Source organism: Simochromis diagramma, unplaced genomic scaffold (assembly GCF_900408965.1).
Source record: "Simochromis diagramma unplaced genomic scaffold, fSimDia1.1 OVJJ01000293.1, whole genome shotgun sequence".
NCBI lineage: Eukaryota > Metazoa > Chordata > Actinopteri > Cichliformes > Cichlidae > Simochromis > Simochromis diagramma.
Genome location: NW_024386801.1, coordinates 1,633,498 through 1,651,425, shown reverse-complemented (window position 1 = coordinate 1,651,425; position 17,928 = coordinate 1,633,498). Strand labels below are relative to the sequence as shown.

Sequence of the window (17,928 nt, the reverse complement as noted above, 5' to 3'; positions counted from 1 at the left end):
ATTTTACCTCCAGTGGTCAGCTCGACCACGAAAGCCAAACCGCATTTTCACCCCAAACTGTTTGTGCTTCAGTGGACGGTAAAAGTGACGGAGACAGTTAGTTTGACAGACTCCAAAGAGACAATAAACGTAACTGAGAAAAGCCATGGCGCTCACCGACGCTGACGTACAGAAACAGGTAAACTTTATGGACAAGTTAAACCACGTCAATCCCACTGACGACTGTTGTAACTTACGGTAAACATACATAATCTCAGTTAACGGGCCGATACGTGGACTGCAGCACTGTCCCGCTGTTAATCATTATTTCGCACTATGTTTAACATTTAAGGCAACGCCGCAATTCATTTAGTTCTGGTTGTCGGTGGCAGTTTACATTATGACGGGTGCAAAGTTAAAGTTAATGCCTAAATGCTAACATTGCCATTAATGCAAGTCAAGTTGGTCTCATTGCAGTAAATAATGAAATTTGGTCACCTTTCTAATGCTAAACTATCAGTTTTAGTAAAACTGTAAAAGTGTGTGCGCATGTTTTTGTATCATTCAGAAAAAAACAGACAGACACATAAAGGATGCACATTGTCAGAGATCTAAACTTGAACCAGCTGCTTTTTGTGTTTCTTATGGCAGATTAAGCACATGATGGCCTTCATTGAGCAAGAGGCCAATGAGAAAGTTGAGGAAATTGATGCAAAGGTAACGGAAGCTCTTCTGCCTGTCAGTCTTGTGTTTTGTCATAGTGACCACTGATTTAATGAATCTTCTCTTACACAGGCGGAGGAAGAGTTCAACATTGAGAAAGGTCGTCTGGTGCAGACTCAGCGGCTGAAAATCATGGAGTACTATGAGAAGAAGGAAAAGCAAATTGAGCAGCATAAGAAGATGTGAGAAAGAGTGGTCACTCAAACTGCACAAATAGGAATGCATTCATCAAAAGAAAATTTAGTTAGCCTTTGGAAATGGTACACCACAGCACGCCTTACGTTCTTGTTTTTAGCTCCGCTGTCCCATCGGTTTGACTGTTTCTGTAAGACGCTTTTTGTCGCTGTTTATCCCACACTTCAAACACTTACAGATCTGACACTCTGCAATCTCACATCTCATGAGTAAACGCTGTCTTTCTGAGGCAGTGACTGATCTTCTGATAGCTTGTTAGGCATCCATTGAACTAACCAACGAGGAAGCAGCATAAACAGATTTAATCAATTCTGGCCCAACAACTCTGAAGAAGAGAAAATGACAACTCTAAAAAGTTCAAAATAAAATCATATTTGGTTCAGGCAGGAATTTTGCTTGAAGAATATCTCTGATAAAAGGAATTAATCTGTATAATCAACACCCTCCACAGCCAGAGATCCAACATGATGAACCAAGCCAGGCTGAAGGTGCTGAAGGCCCGAGACGACATGATCACGGTGAGCGATGAATGCTCATTTCTGTGTCCACTGGAAACCTCCTCTATTCAAATTCATCATAACTTTAATGATGAATTTGAATTTGTTTCCATGATTAGCTTTCATTCTTGCACTAAATTGTTGTGCACGTATTCACACATGGAAATAATGTGTAAATGTTGTGTCCTCTACTTGACCTTCACTACTCCAGTACAGTGAAAAAGACACGTTCCAGTTAAATATTTGTAAAAACTGCTCAAATGCAAGATAAATATGATTTTGCGTACCATAATTCATGAGTCGTATATCAATTTCTAATGTATCCAGTTGCCTGTTTTTGTCGCAGGATCTGTTAAACGAGGCCCGTCGGAGACTTGCAGAGATTGCTAAGGACCCTGCTAAGTACTCCAGTCTGTTGGAGGGCCTAGTGCTTCAGGTATAATCTACCATTGTAATCTATGATTGCAAACCAACTGTTAATATATTATTCAGTTTTCTATATTTAAAAAGTGAGCTTTTTTTAATGTTTCAGGGATTCTACCGACTGCTGGAGCCTAAGGTTACCATTCGCTGCCGACCGCAGGATGTTGAATTTGTTCAGGTGAAGCTGTTCTGACTAGTTATTTAGAAAAGAAGGAACAGGCCATCTGCCTCTTTTGTCAAATGCACAATAAAACATAGTTGTTTTCTCTCTTTATTACCAAACAGGCTGCAGTCAATAAGAACATCCCGATCTACAAAGAGGCGGTGAAGAGTAATATAACTGTCAAAATCGACAAGGAACGTTTTCTTCCAGCTCAGATGTAAGATGATTCAATTCTTCAGAAAGAAGGAGGTCATGTGATTGTTACAGATTATCTATTTTGTATTGTCAAGATTTAGATGCAGGAATTTTTGCATTTTTAATCAAATATGACAAACACACTGTAGTCATTGCTCAGCTTTAGTTTGACTTTGGGGGTTGGAACAACTTTGTCTTTGTGGAGTAGTCTCCACAAGGTGTTGGAACATTCCTCAGACCTTTTGGTCCACGTTGACATGATGTCGTCACATAGTTGTTAGAGATCATATGATGCAAACTTCCCGTTTAACCGTATTTCAGTGGATTATAATCTAGTGACTGTCGGAGCCATTTGAGTACCGTGGACACATTCTTAGAGGATATGAGCTTTGTGACATCGCACATTGTCCTGCTGCGAGCAGCGGTTACTGTGGTCATAAAGGCATGGACATGCTCAGCAAAGATGCTCAGGCGTATACTGTGGCTCATTTATAGAAAATGTCCTCCACACCGTTGCACCACCAGCAGCCTGAAGCACCGATGCGTGGCCATGCTTTCATGTTGTTTTTACCGCACTGTGACCCTATCAAACCAGCCAACATTTCACAAACCTCTGTTATCTAATTTTGTGAGCCCGCTCAAATTATAGCCTCAGTTTACTGTTCTTAGCTGACAGGAGGGGCCCTGGTGTGTAGACCATCTGCTTCAAGGTTTGACATGTTGTGTGTTTGGAGGTGCTCTTTTTGTTAACTAGTGGTTATTTGAGTTACTGTTGCCTTCCTATCACCTCAAATCAGTTCTCGTCCTACCTCTGGCATCAGCAACATACTATCACCCAGAGAACTGCTGCTCATCGGATCTATAAACCCTACAGATGGTTATGTGGAAAGATCCACATACTGCTCAACTTCTGATCAGTAGATCAGACATCTGTGAAATGCTCAGTCCAGCATGCCTGGCACCACAACCACACCACATTCTGATGCTTGGTTTGAACTTTGAACCTTACACTAGACATCCCAAAAGGTTGATTCTGTTCATCTGGACGCTTTCAGTGGGAGAAACGTTTCGTCACTCATCCAGGTGACTTCTTCAGTCTCAGCTCACTGCAGGTTTCCCCAACCTTATAAACAGGACATTTGCACAATGACTGAAACTCACACCACTGAATGAACAATAGGCTGTGATGAACAGAACAGAATCAACCTTTTGGGATTTACTTACCTGGATGATTGAGCATGCATCAAGACTTAAACTAGACATTTCATTTTATCTTAACAGCTGTGGAGGAATCGAGGTGTATAATGAGAATGGGAAGATCAAGGTTTCCAACACTTTGGAGAGCAGGCTAGAACTCATTGCACAACAGGTAAAGTAACTTCGATGATATACCTCACATCCAAATCTTCTGCTGATCACTGCAGTAGCTGCTGTTTGCCTGTGGAGGGCAGCAGAGCCCAACTTGCTTTCCAGTGGATCTAATTCGCTGAAGGGTGGAGAGCTGACAGAGAAAAATCAATTTAATCATTAAGACTAGACTGTCATGCTAACAACAGATTTACTATATTTAAACTTGCTTTGAGTATTCAATGTTGCCATCGTGTCAATAACGCAAAAACTGGTTCCTTTTTTTAGAGTAAAGCTGTGAAATCAAATGTGTAGTAATTACAGTCACTGCTGATTTATGTTCGTAAATTATTCAGCTTTGTTCAGGAGTAAGGTCTTTTGAGTATTTTCTGCAACAATTGTATTATTAATGTATAGGTATTAGAAAAATAATTTTAAGATTCTCTAAAGGCCCAAATGGTCTAGACCAGAAGCATCAAATGTAAGACCCGGAGAGCCGGAATCAGCCCATGGCTTTGGAGTTTTAAAAGCTGACCTCCCCTAACCTTTATTTAGTCCTTAAGATATCTTAATATATGTAGTTAAACTTCTTTAAAATCACAGAAAGGAGAATTTCACTGGTCTGACCCACTTAAGATCAAAGTGGGCTGTGGAATGAGACGTGGGTGGTCTAGAGCAGTCCTTTGTCTTTTCACAGAGATTCAGTACAAATGATCTTACACATCCAGGTGGAAAAAGCTTAAAGATAAATGGGATGTGCACTCGCACTTGTTGGCCTTGATCAGAACAGGAGCCACAGAAATGACATAGTTACATAGAAATTTGGGATGCTGTGTAAAATGTAAACAATGACAGAGTGCATATTATTCCACTCTGTCATTGGATGTTTTTAGGAAACTACATGGATACTTAGAAATCTGGCATCCTGTGTAAAATGTAAACAAAGAGTGCAATGAATGAATGTGCAATGATGTTTTTAAGAAATTTAATAGTTACTTAGAAACTTGGGATGCTGTTTAAAATGCAAACAATGACAGAGTGCATTTATTTGCAGGTCATTTAAAGCCTTTTTGGTAGAAGGGCAACATATCAGGGATTGAAATAGAAAAAAAATTGATTGAATTCAAAATGAGTATATATGCCAGAAACGAGATTTAACATTTTTAGACAGTGGCAAAAAAATCAAATGACAAACTTTGTGTTCTTACAGCTGGAAAGGAATATCAAATACTGAACTGTAACAATTGTAACAATGTTTGAATGCTGTGGCCAAAAAAAAATGGTTGTGATTTATATCCTTACTATCTTGATTCTATTCTTGACAGATGATGCCTGAAGTCAGAATGAATCTGTTTGGTGCCAACCCCAATCGCAAGTTCTTGGATTAACTGTGGACATGAAGAGGGCACAGGTGGAACGTTTATGGTGATGACAGAGCATCACCATAAAACCCAAGAGTCTCCAACCATCTGCCGTTACTGAGATCCAAAGGGAGTGTTTATATAGTTCTAAATACTAATGGACTAAATAACAATTCAGCAAGTGCTCTTACTTTGAAATGTCCTCTATTCATCTTCTCTTAAAAGGACTCAATGTTCTAATGACATTACAGATGTTTGTCTTCAGTCGTTTCAGTTTGAGTAAACTGAGCAAGCTGCATATTTAAACCAAAGATACAGGCGTGTGTGTGTGTGTGTGTGTGCGTGCGTGTGTGTGCGTGCGTGCGTGCGTGCGTACACAGAGTTGCTTAGCATTGTTCTCAAGGTAATAATATACCAAGGTATCAATTAAAGTGACATGAGAAAGGAACATGTATGAGATATCTTTATTTACAGCTTGTAAACATACACTTTACTCAGGCTATGTTCACTCTACAATGAGGAAAATGTAGGAACCTATATAGAGTATCCACATCAAAATGTGTCTTGCATTAAAAATGTAAAAAACAAAACCTTTTAGTGGCATCCAGTGGGATTCAGTAATGGCAAACTGTTGGCCAGACAAGTTGCCATACTCCCTCCATGGGTCTAACGATTACAGCTGTCTTTTGCTAAAATTGGACTCGAGTACCAAAACAATATTTCAACACAACCAGTTCCACTTATTTAAGACTTAAAGTTTTTATGCTTTCGAAACTACCAGCTGTCATAAGGCCTTAATTGCATTTTCTTTAGTTATTGTGCGTACACTGAAGCGTCTTATGTATAACTAACTAAGCGGTAAAAGGAATCCAAGGCGACAGCAAGGTTTTATTTAAACCGTTGCAAGCTGCGGAGAAGAGGACGTTAAGCCTGTGGGATCGTGGTTTTGCGGTTGCTCTCGAGCAGGAAGTGAGCAGTCTGTTAGTGTATATTGTATGCTAATGCGGCGATTAAAGCATTACCATCAGATTAAGTAATGACCTCAGAGACACTGGCAGGCGGCACCTTTAAGTCCAGTGAAAGATTCCAAGATTACTCGAGTACAAGGGATACTTAACAGTAGGAAGAAGGATATGGAGCCCCGTTTTAAGAGAAAAACATTGATGTCTGAGTGATTGGCAGTTTAGACTCTGACATCATATATCATTAAGACCCTGTTAAGACAGGTGCTGCTTTTCATCAGTCTGACCACATGATGCCTGATTAAGCATCCTAGTGGGTTATTCCTGAAAAGTTGTGGGATTTGTTGCATTTTTATATTAATTTCAATAAAGCACAACTGCAAATACATGCTGTCACATTAAGAGTTTGTGAGTTCCTTAGTTCACTGGACAATGCCCTTTAAAACAGTTTTTTTAATTGATTTATTTTGTTTAAATTTTCTCCAATCAATGAAAAATCTCCGTCGCCAAGTGTGTGTGCAAGGGGCCCTGCTTTATGTCAAAACAAATGGTGAGAATATTCAAAAGTGTAATTAGACTTCCTTTAAGATAATACAGAAATTATGTACTCATTTCCCCTTCATCCATTTGTACGTACTGGGATGTACTACAGGATTTCTCTGCCATCTCTGTGAGTATGTGAACCCATGAGAAACATGACTATAAAACCATATGGTAATGCACTCTCTTTAAAAAAAAAGAGTGAGGCCAGCGATGTTGTATATTCCATGTCTGTAAAGGGTTTTTAGATGAAGCTTGAAAGGAGACATTCTTAAAAAGTTGATGCACAGGCCAAAGAAACTGTTGGATTGGCTGGCATTTGAGTTAGCAGGCTCAAACAACATGCACCAATTGTCCCAGAAAGGAACAGATCTCTCTCAGGTGAAAGGACTAAGCCCAGGCATATTGGCAGGAACTACCCTGGGATAACCAGGCCAGCTTGGGACACAATCCTCACATTAATCATACACATACAAAGGACCTTGCTTAACCTACAGAATCCTGCTTACGGCAAGTGAAAACCTAGAGAAACATTAGTGTGAACCCGGTAGTCCACATATTAGTAAATGAAGCTTCTTTCATGCATATTCTGACTATTGCTCTTCCTTTGGTTAGTGGATTGTGGCTGTATTTCTCCTCTGTCTCTGTTTTCTCTGCTCACTGAGTAACAAAAGCAGCATATTATCTGCACAGAAACAACACGACTGCTGCCACTGGTACTTAGCATTGCTATCCCAACAACCCTAGTACTGTCTCCCCTACCCCAAGAAAGTAGACACCCTGGGCAATGCCAAAAAGAGGAGCAATGACTAAAGCACGACAGGTCGCACCCTTCAGGAATGCTGATGGACCCTCTCGCCTCATGATGCGCCTGCGAAGGGATCAGAGAGGAAAAGGCAAGAAATACAAGAAAGGCAGTGTTACTGGGCTGGTTACGCTTATAAAAACTATTGTGGAAGCAGATGTGGCATTATAAGCTTACGTTGTGCAGTCAAGAATTCCTCTGTATGTATCCTCCCCGGCACCTTTCTGCAAGGTCTGCAGACGGGTCTTTATTACTGTTTGGGTGTTTGGAAGAAACTTAAGTTTAGTAGAAGTATTTAACTAATTAGACTAACAAGACATTTTATAGATAGAGTGATAGACATACAGATCTGATGCTGAGTTTACATCTTAGATAATTGGCTAAAATTTGGCATTTATAAGCCGGTGCTGATACCAGAACAAATGAGGCAGCCAAACTCTGAATGTGTTAAAATTAACAAGGTTGTATTTGATTTCTTATAAACTTTATTATGTGAATCTGTTGCACACTTGCATTAACATAAATAATTATAATGTAAGTAAAATAGTCTTGTCTAATAAGATAAATATTATATTGGAGTGAAGTATTGCAACATGAAGAAGGTATATACTCGTATCTGACTCCCACTCACCATCCAGCGGTGTAACTGCCACAGCTGCCACTGAGCCAGCGGAGCAGCCTGCCACAAAGGACTGCCAGAACGGTGCCCGGGCCTGCACATCAGCCTGCCCACTTGCACTTTCCCGGCCCAGGGCATTAAGGTTGGCAAACAGGGGGAAGTAGATCATAGAGAAGGGGACATCCCTGAAAGATAAGAGGATAAGTGGGGAAAAAATATGACTGGGTCACGGGAGACACATGAACCTGTTAAACTGCAGCATAGCAGACAGACATAGCTGCAGGAATCTATTGATTAGTGTTGATTAGCAGAGATGTCACAGACAACAACCGCAGTACGAGTTATGCAAAATCTAAAAACTAAAAGCAGCTCATTTGAACACTTTAAAAGGAAGAGACTGTGTCCTTTAAACATTTGTGTATGGCAGCCTTCAACATGAAGCATAGGGTAATGGATATATATGAAAAAATGCAATAGAGGTGTTTTCCTTATTCAAAGTAATTGAAAAGTTGGAAAATGACTTATTTGAATTGATATTTAATGTGAACAGAATGTTGTTAAAATGGTCACAGTGACTACTTCATTTACTTATTTATGGGTGTGCGTTACCTCATTAAGGTGGCTCCTACCCCTCTGTAGAGACCAGCTAGGCCACGAGTCTTCAGCAGCTCCATGGTGATGCCTGTGGCTGAGGGTCGTGGTGGTGGGGTTGATTGGGCTTGTGAAGAGGGGGCCACCAGCGATGGGGCTGGCCCAGGAGCAGCAGCCTGTGCTGGAGCTGCCATTGGCCTTTGTGCAGCTAATGGATAAACAGATTTCCCCAGTTAAGAAAACACATGGAGGCTACTGTAATGCTGCAACAGTGATGCTGTAAATGATTTTTGTTAATAAGCACATCTTTGGGTTTGTCATTGAATGCACAATTCATCAATCAACAAACAATATCTGAAATGACATGACATGCTTTACTGTATCCTCATCACATCCTCTTACACTTACCAGACACTTTATTATGTCAATTTCTAATGAGCCAGTCACATAACAGCAGCTCAGTGCATTATGGGATGTAGACATGGTCTGCAGAATGGTCAGGCTGTTTCAAGCAACAGTAACTTAAATCTGCTAGGGAAAACCAAGAACACCTGAATCTTAGGCTGCACTACACATAGACTCACCAGAATTGGAGAGCAGAAGATTGGAAAAATGTTGCCTTAGCAACAATTGAGCATATTTTAAGTGCTGCACCCTACCTGAGTATTTCTGCTGAACATGTACATCCCTTTTTGATAACAATATACATATCTTCTGATGGCTTCTTCAAGCAGTACAACACTACATGTGTTCAAATGGCCTCCATAAGTCATCAGCTCTCATTCCAATAGAGCCACTTTAGGATTTAGAGGAATGGGGGGTGTTGCATCACGTATGTGCAGCTAATAAATCTGCAACAACTGCGTGATGCTCTCCATATAGACTTTGTTCCAATTTATAGTCCAGATGTATTTGGTTATATATAATAATCTCTGAGAAATGTTTCCCGCTAGTTTAATATTAAATCCAGTAAAGACCTCACCGAGCCTTCCTGCATCTTGTAACTGGATCTTTAGCATCTCCATGGGTGTGGTTACCACCACCTGGCAGGTTCCAGCCCCACACCCTGCCAGTACCTCCCCCCATAGCGGCAACTTCCTGCAGACAGAGAATAGTGTCGGTAACAGAAATATGCAGTCGTATGTCCAGTGAGCCTCTGTGGTGTAATAGCGTAAGGGCCGTACTTTAATAAATTTAGCATTTTGATGTGCATTGTTGGTTGTTTTTGTAGTTGCCCTTTATATACAAGCCTGAGTTTGGCCAGATGTTGCCAAAGACTGTGGATATTATGTATCCATACTAGAACATATATAGACACACATATATAGACACACACACACACACACACACACACACACACACACACATACATACATACATACATACATACATACATATACATACACACACATACACACACACACAAACACATATATATATGTGTGTGTCTACTATCTACTTAGCACTTTTAATTCTTATTTTTATGTTTATTTAAGCGTTGTATGACAGAATGTTTTGCACTAACTACCGCAGCAATTTCCTAATGTTGTAAACCTGCTCAACATTTGGCAATAGAACCCTTTCTGATTCTGATTCTGATACACACACACACATATATATATATATATATGTATCAATGCTAGAATGTATCCATGCTAGAATGTATCCATGCTAGAATGTATCCATGCAAGAATGTACCCATGCTAGAATGTATCCATGTATCTATGCTAGAATGTATCCATGTATCCATGCAAGAATGTATCCATGCAAGAATGTATCCATGCAAGAATGTATCCATGTATCAATGCTAGAATGTACCCATGTATCAATGCTAGAATGTACCCATGCTAGAATGTACCCATGCTAGAATGTATCCATGCTAGAATGTACCCATGTATCAATGCTAGAATGTACCCATGCTAGAATGTACCCATGCTAGAATGTACCCATGCAAGAATGTATCCATGCAAGAATGTATCCATGTATCTATGCTAGAATGTATCTATGCTAGAATGTACCCATGTATCTATGCTAGAATGTACCCATGCTAGAATGTATCCATGCTAGAATGTACCCATGCTAGAATGTACCCATGCTAGAATGTACCCATGCTAGAATGTATCTATGCTAGAATGTATCCATGTATCTATGCTAGAATGTATCAATGCTAGAATGTATCCATGCTAGAACGTATCCATGCTAGAACGTATCCATGCTAGAACGTATCCGTGTATCAATGCTAGAATGTAACAGAGGCAACAGACTATTTCATGTTGAAGAAAATCCTACTTGATTACATGGTGCACAAATTAATTGGTCAATATACAATAGTATAAGACACTGAAAGCCGTACTTATGCTTTAGCTTTACATCACATAACTTCAGTGAGCAACAAAAGCTACATTACCCATCCTTAGAGAGCTTCTGTCTGAAGACATCATTGGCAGCCAGTTTGATGGCTTTTTCAGGTGTAACTAGAGTGAGGTTTACTGCTGCACCTGGAGGTAAACAAAGTGACTATTAACAGCAATGCTTAAGGTACAAAAATAGAACAAAACTAAAAAACAGCTTATGGCTTTCCACCTGGGGTAGTAGGTAATCGCTATAATGATAAAACGATTTAGAGCATGCAGGAGAAACAATGGCGTAGGTGGTGAGATTTCTTTTACAGTTACAGTGTTGTTTATCACAGTACTTAGAAATGCAAAGAATACCTCTGTAGCATCCAAAATAGCCTTCTGAGCGCACCGTCTTGGCCAAACAGTCAAGCCTTTAAAGACAACAAAGAAGAATTGAAAATCACTCTTAATTAAATAGCCATAGCAGTATCCAGATCTTTCACAACGGACTCTACAGTCATACATGTTGCCTTTGTCCTATAACCCAGCCCTCTACTCTGGCTTTACAACAAATACGGCTACAGAAAGTGATTATATTCAGATTCTCTGTTTTATTTCCAAATGCCAACTTTGTAACTGTCCCTTTAAAGGAATATTTCAAGCTATTTTTACATGTCTGACTCACTCTGGAAAAATCACAAGCCACTAAACACAGGAAAGGCACGCCCCACCAGCCAGCAGTATTGATGCCCACCAGATGTGTGCAGCTAACTGTTTAGGGTCAATGTGTTTTTTAAGGACACCAAACTCCCTTTTCATCTTGATCTCTTGATCTACTAAATAGATGTTTAGAGTCCATCAGTATGCATGACCATGACCCCAATGAGCTCTGTACAAACTCATCAAAACATAGACGCAAATATGGAGAGAGCACATTTTACTCTACTGCTCCACCCGTTGAGATTCTGTGGAGAAATATGTCAGACATGGTTGCGTGCAGTTCGAATTACATCAGGAGGAAAATATTTAACTTTGATTCTGATTTCCACAAAATACAATTATCTGTAAGCAGCTCGTATGTTTTTTTCTTAATTAGTACCAATAACTAAAATAATTTAAAGCATAAAACAAAAAAACTTTATATCTGACAGATCAATCAGATTAGCTTATTAACCCCCGGCTGAGGAAACCCCACTCACATTCCTTTGTAGACTTGGATACCCTGCTGGTTCTGTAGGCGGGTCTTGGCCAGATCTATAGGAAATACACATGTCACACCAACCAGGCCTGCCACGCCCCCATTAATCAGCTTAGCAGGGAGACTGCGAAGGGATCAACATAGACACAGAACAATTTACACACAGCCACGAAAACAAGCCGTGCGAACGACAAATCAGAGTCACAAAGTAGACACACAGAGGGAGGGGAGGGGGATTCCCAACCAGTCCACACACAAAGAGAGCATAAAAGATAAATATTACCACAGCTGTTGCTTCCATTTGGAGAAAACCTCTTTATTAGACCAAACAAACAGGATTCATTACTTACCTAACTTTCTTCTCTCCCATCCTGCTTGTGTTTGGGCTCCACGCCTAACCTGCTACTCTTCTTATCCCACCTCTTCGTCGTCTTCCTCTCCCCCCTGCTTTTCCACACTTCGGTCCACAGCCCAGAGTTGTCGTTGTAGTTCAACCCTCACCTGTCCTTTCACGCCACAAATGCACCCCGCAGTGTCCTTTGAAGTGGTAGAAATGGACCGTTTTCTTCTTCCTCTCCCTGGTATGTCAGGGATGGACGCCCTCCTTTCCTGTTGTGGTCAGACCCACCAGAGTTTAATCTGTGTCTTCTGGCCAGTTGTTATGCTGTGTTGTACTTCACACAAAAACCCGGCCGTTCTTCCACTGTCTGGACAGACAAATGCAGATTCATGTAGAGTAAGACCAATATCTTCCTTCCAGATATCAAAGCCCTCCTGATGAGATTTTTTCTTTGGTGTTTTATCCTAATAGGAGGGCATGGTTACAATGAGGGATTGACACACCTCACATTGAATGTCAGGCTGCATAAAATCCAATCAGTCATAAAGTTGAATCGTATCATATTCTGGGACTACCACACTAAGACAGAACATCTTGAGTCTCTCTAATCTGCCAGCTAAAAGGGATAAAGAGTATTTGTTTCCGGCCAGGAGGGCAGAGCTGAAAATGGGAGTATTCTCTGTATTACTTTTGCAGTTCACCAGCTACAAAAGGCTGAAGAGGAGATTTGAGTGGTTTGGAAAAATATCTCACAGGCTTCCCCCCCCCCCCTTTCTTTCAGTTCAGTGGTTTGCAGTCTAGCTTCAGTGGTGTATATTACAGATAGTACAAATGCTGCTGAAACCTTACCTGGGGACCCAGTTCTTGTCTTCCTTTACAGTGTTCTCAGTTTTAGGCGTCCTTTTTCTGTCTTTTCCACTCCCTGCATACCCCAATTCCTCATCTCCCTAATTAATCTCTCTCGTAATCTCTCCGCCTCCACTCCATCTCTATTTTTACCACTGTAAACCTCAACTATATCCTTCATTGTCGTGTTGTCGAAGATTTAAAAAACATTGAGATACAACATTTTGTATCTTTTGATGTCACCTCAGCAATTTCATCCCAAAGTGTTTCTTTCTGTCTCTGAACACTGTCTTTTTCCGTTGCCGGCGCATAGCTACATTCTACACATGCCTTTCACTGAGCCTCTTTCTGTGAAACTTTCTTTTAGATCCATTCACGAACAGTAGTGACCCTGCCAAAACACAGAGAAGGGTGCCTCAACCCCAGCCAACCTCCAACTTCCCCCAGAAACTGCACTAGAGCACCCGGCTCACATAGTTCAGAAGCACAAGCCCCACGAGACAGCTTCCAAGAAACTCACTTTTCTTCCATCACAGAGACGCAGCAGTAAGAAACGCTGGTCCTACCTCTGGTGCAGCATCCCACAAGCAGGATCAGGCTGTCCGCTTTCCTTTCACTTCAACAATGCATCCAGGAATGGTAGTCAAGCGAGAGCGATCTGAGAGAGCCAGCCGCCACTCAGGGGCCGTTGCACAAACACGAGTATTGTCCTGCTGCCTAAATCCCTCCCTCTTATGGTGACTCTCTGCTTGACACAGCCCAGCAACGCAGCTCTGCACTAACACAACTAGACATAAACTCAAGCCTGTGGAGCTGCTGTTAGAGGACGCACAACAGACACTGCAGAGACTAATACTCACAATTATACCTCAGTGTGTATTACTTCTACGTACTGTATAAATAAACACGACACAGAACGTGAACTGAAATAAAAAAGGCTGCTCACCAGTAATGAGCTCCCTATTCATTAGTCCTGCTATTACATAATACGTCCAGGAGCACTGAATGCAATTAATGTTCACAGACTTACAATTACTACTAATAGCTGTATCCAATGGCACAATGCACACAGTTTGTGCCATTACTGAAAAATCTGGGGAAAAAAGCAATTACAGGATTCTAAAAAAGAAAAAAGGAGCATGTGATCGTGGCAGCTACTGCTCATTGCCCTTACGCCATTTTTTCATGAGAATTGATTCAAATATTGATCGTTCTTAATGGAAAAGCAGTTACTATCAATGACGTTCACTCATCAGCGCATATTTTCAAACTCGGCTTTCACTCTTAAAAAACTTGTGGTTATGCCTTCAGTTTAGAAAAAAAAAGAGCACAAATGTGGTGGAAATAGAAAACTGATTATTGCCTAGATATGTAGTGTTTACTTTTGTATGGAAAGACTTAGTTTCAGTTGGAATAGAGAAATTACATCATTACGAGAGGTTTCAGTTTTTAGAAATCTAGACCTTATTGTAGAAAATAGAAATGAATAAGTACAATTTATGATAACAGCAAAAACAACAATAATAATGATAACTTTGATTTTTATTGTGCATTTCAAGAAACTCAATGATGCTTTACAAAGAACATAAATAAACAAAAAGGCTAGAGGTTGAAGGCCTTCTTGAACAGGTGAGATTTGAGAAGTTTCTTATGATGGGATGTTGCAAAGCTCAGGTGGGAGAGATTCAGATGGGATTAGAGTTACAGAGGGGGGTGCCACACTGAAGGCTCTGCCCACAGAGGTATGGAGGTGGGTGTGAGGAACAGAAAGCAGACCCAATGACTGTCTTCAACTCTGTTGATATGTGAGCAATTACTTTTTGTTAACAAAAAAAACAATAATATGTGGTTAAGAAATACTTTTTCTATCCTCTAATTATACCTTGGCATGCTGAAATACTGCTAGTATTGAATAAAACAGTAAAATATGGGACCATGGTAACGATATAATGAAGTGCATAACAAACAGACAGACTAGTTCTGATGTTTTTGGCATCACATACTCTTTTGGAATAAGTTGGTCTATTTCTTATCCTTCAGTAATGAAATAAATATGTTTTACTAGAATAAGACTAGCAAAATCACACGCAAACACTACTTTATGTGGTATTGAAAACCACATAAAGTATGTGCTGATCATCAGAGAAAATAGATGCTTGTATTATATATTTGTTTGTTATTTGTGGTGTCATCAAGTATATGCAGCACTAAAATGCTGTTGCAAAGTAAGGGGAAGCAAATCAAAACAATATGTGCAACAGTACGTGATCCTTTATATATGACTATTAGATATTGTATGTCTTAACACCCATAGTTCACCCGTGAAAGGGGTTTTGCTTATTTTACCTACATTGAAAGCTTCTATGGATTGTTAAGTTAACCAGCTTACTTCTGACTGGAAGTCTAATCAACCACGGAAACTGAAACAACCTGAGCAGTTATGGACTAATATTATAATGTATGTATTTTGTATTGCTGTCCCTCGTTCTCCCTGCTTGTAGACATATGTGCATGTAGGTGTGTGTGTGTGGGTGTGGCCCTGGCAGGTGATTAGCCACACCTGAAGACCTTGACACACCTGTTGCTGATCAGGCCTGTCGGAGGAGCTACCTGAGAGTGTGGTGGAGCTCTCTCCGATGCTGGATCTTTGCTTGGCTTCACGTTAGTCTCTTGACCAGTTCTTAGTTTGAGTCTCCTGCATTATTGTGTGTCTGACAGCTGCCTCTCTCTTATGTCCCAGGAGTAGCGGGAGACGAGAGGGCAGCGAGCACGGGGCGCTCATCACGGAGAAGCGGAGACAGGAGCACTAACACTGGGAAGAGGACACGTCACGGGAGTCGGGAGAGCACGGGATTTATTGTCATGTTTTTCCATCACTGTAAATAAACGCACTGTTTATACACAGAGCACCGCGCCTGGGTCCTCATTCCCCATATCCCCACGGTCTGCCAGCCACACCGTGACACCACCTGTGTGAATGTGCAGTGCTTCCACTTTGTAGGTAGAGGCACTAGAATTTTCCCCTTTATATGCATACAAGGCATGGAAATATTTGCTGCAAAGGGTGAGTAAATATGTTTACTTACATCTCAGTATTGATGTTCTTCCTTGCCTCCCCCCAGCAACAAAGCAAACAGAAAAAAGTAGGAATCACTATGTTTCATGTGGTTTTTATAGCCTTTTGATTCCAATCTCACTGGAGATTGGAACTACAGCACCATCAGTGTACATTGATCAGACACACTGAGAACAGGTGAAGTGAATAAATGTGCTCAACTCTTCTTAAAATCCAACCCTTTGCTGTGAGATTTTGAGCCCTGACACTGCCTAAACATTGTCTTAGACTCATCAATTTCTTCAGAGTACTGCTGTCTCATTATACCACTTTATTACCCCAAAGAGCTAAAAAGATCCAGCCTATATCAGCTTATTTATTTCCCCGAGGGCTATCGAAAGACTAGTCTTTAGTCTTCAATGAAACTCTGCCCTCTTTATTGAGGGATGTGCAGCAGTTGTAACCAAATTGTGTCTAAACAGCTATGTAGCCCCATTAACAATATAATCTTATGTTTGTGAATTGGATGGTTAGTTGGTTTCACTTCACAGCACAATATATTGCACTGTCATGACAAGTGACTGTTCTGTTCTTTTAACCATGGCCTGTTAAAACTCCATGTTACTCAGTTTGTGTGTGGTGTTGGTATCTCCAAAAGTTGATTCTGTTCATCTGGACGTAGCGTTTTGTGGGAGAAAAGTTTCGTCACTCATCCAGGTGACGTCTTCAGTCTCAGCTGACTGCAGGTTTCAATCTTATAAACAGGACATTTGCATAATGACTGAAAGCAGCCCACTGAGGAACAATGGGCTGGGAGGTCAGTTCCTTAATCATAATTATGCAAATTCTCATGACCATTGATCAACAACCACTGATCCAATCCCACTGATCAATGGCCATGAGTGCCATTCACAGAGAGTTGGGGAATGGCTGCAATCACAGCATTGTAAGATGGTGACAGATGTACCCTTAGGCCCCCTCCTCGATTCAAACGTTTCTCCCACAAAACGCTACGTCCAGATGAACAGAATCAACTTTTGGAGATTTACTTTACTACAATGCTTCTTTAGGTATTATGTTAGCATGAAAAACTTTTGTAAACTTCAGTCAATGTCAGTTGTTCATTGCAAAGACTGGCACCACACTGATTGTCTTTAGAAAAAGAAGATGGGCTTGAACTTAAACTGGTAGGCTGGTGGGGAGATATTTAGGTAAGGATATTTAAATTACTGTCCACTGCCACCGTTTATGGAAAATGCTTGCTATTGCATTTAATTAGTGCACGCATTATAGAATAGAAAGTGTGATGTATTATGTGCCATACATTTACGTTCATGTAAAGTCTGTATATATGTTCTCTCCCCCCCCTTTTTTTTCTTTTTCTTTTTAAATTCAGGAGCACCACCTTCAGACCAAAGAGTGGGCCTGCACACGGGCAGGCCCACTGAGCGCTGAAAATTTATGCTGGTTTCCTACGCATGCTTTACGCATCAAATGAAAACGTTTGTTATACTACGTTAAAATTATACATCTTGTATTTTATTGTCTTGCAAAAATAAAAGTAAAACACACACAAATAAACACTAGACATCAGAATAAAACGAACTTGCTCTGAGTGCGCTCAGCGCCTCCGCTGTGCCATAGCATGCACTTCTCTAATATTACGATAGAGGGAGTCCTTGTGTAGTAAACTTCCCTTAAAGTGTTTACAAAATCTCGATGTACCTGAAACTTGTGCTTGAGTAATAAA

General features: G+C 40.6%; 3 protein-coding genes across 7 annotated transcripts in view; 2 read left to right on the top strand and 1 right to left on the bottom strand.

Annotated features, from left to right (window-relative positions):
* The first annotated feature begins 26 nt into the window (after positions 1-26).
* Positions 27-5,331, top strand: atp6v1e1a (ATPase H+ transporting V1 subunit E1a). The gene is made up of 9 exons (XM_040025034.1): positions 27-178; positions 631-696; positions 775-884; positions 1,349-1,415; positions 1,741-1,830; positions 1,927-1,995; positions 2,103-2,197; positions 3,457-3,544; positions 4,848-5,331. Exons 1-9 carry the CDS (start codon positions 146-148, stop codon positions 4,908-4,910), a joined length of 681 nt encoding a protein of 226 aa, XP_039880968.1. The 5' UTR covers positions 27-145; the 3' UTR covers positions 4,911-5,331.
* On the bottom strand, positions 5,332-16,338 carry slc25a18 (solute carrier family 25 member 18). 5 transcript variants are annotated; one of them, XM_040025031.1, is made up of 10 exons: positions 16,210-16,338; positions 12,288-12,644; positions 11,939-12,061; positions 11,115-11,170; positions 10,808-10,898; positions 9,383-9,498; positions 8,419-8,608; positions 7,822-7,994; positions 7,368-7,443; positions 5,332-7,256 (listed from the first exon to the last, which is right to left on the bottom strand). In XM_040025031.1, exons 2-10 carry the CDS (start codon positions 12,305-12,307, stop codon positions 7,115-7,117), a joined length of 987 nt encoding a protein of 328 aa, XP_039880965.1. In that variant the 5' UTR covers positions 12,308-12,644; positions 16,210-16,338; the 3' UTR covers positions 5,332-7,114. The 5 variants fall into 5 exon arrangements, with proteins under 5 accessions (XP_039880965.1, XP_039880964.1, XP_039880963.1 ...); XM_040025030.1 differs by lacking the exon at positions 16,210-16,338 and adding an exon at positions 13,644-13,837; XM_040025029.1 differs by lacking the exon at positions 16,210-16,338 and adding an exon at positions 13,690-13,837.
* LOC120729451 (cat eye syndrome critical region protein 2) overlaps positions 16,177-17,928 on the top strand; it is a 34,554-nt gene continuing 32,802 nt past the window's right edge. The window contains exon 1 of the mRNA XM_040025007.1: positions 16,177-16,187. The gene's annotated coding sequence lies outside the window, so the exon portion shown is untranslated. The remainder of the gene's footprint in view (positions 16,188-17,928) is intronic.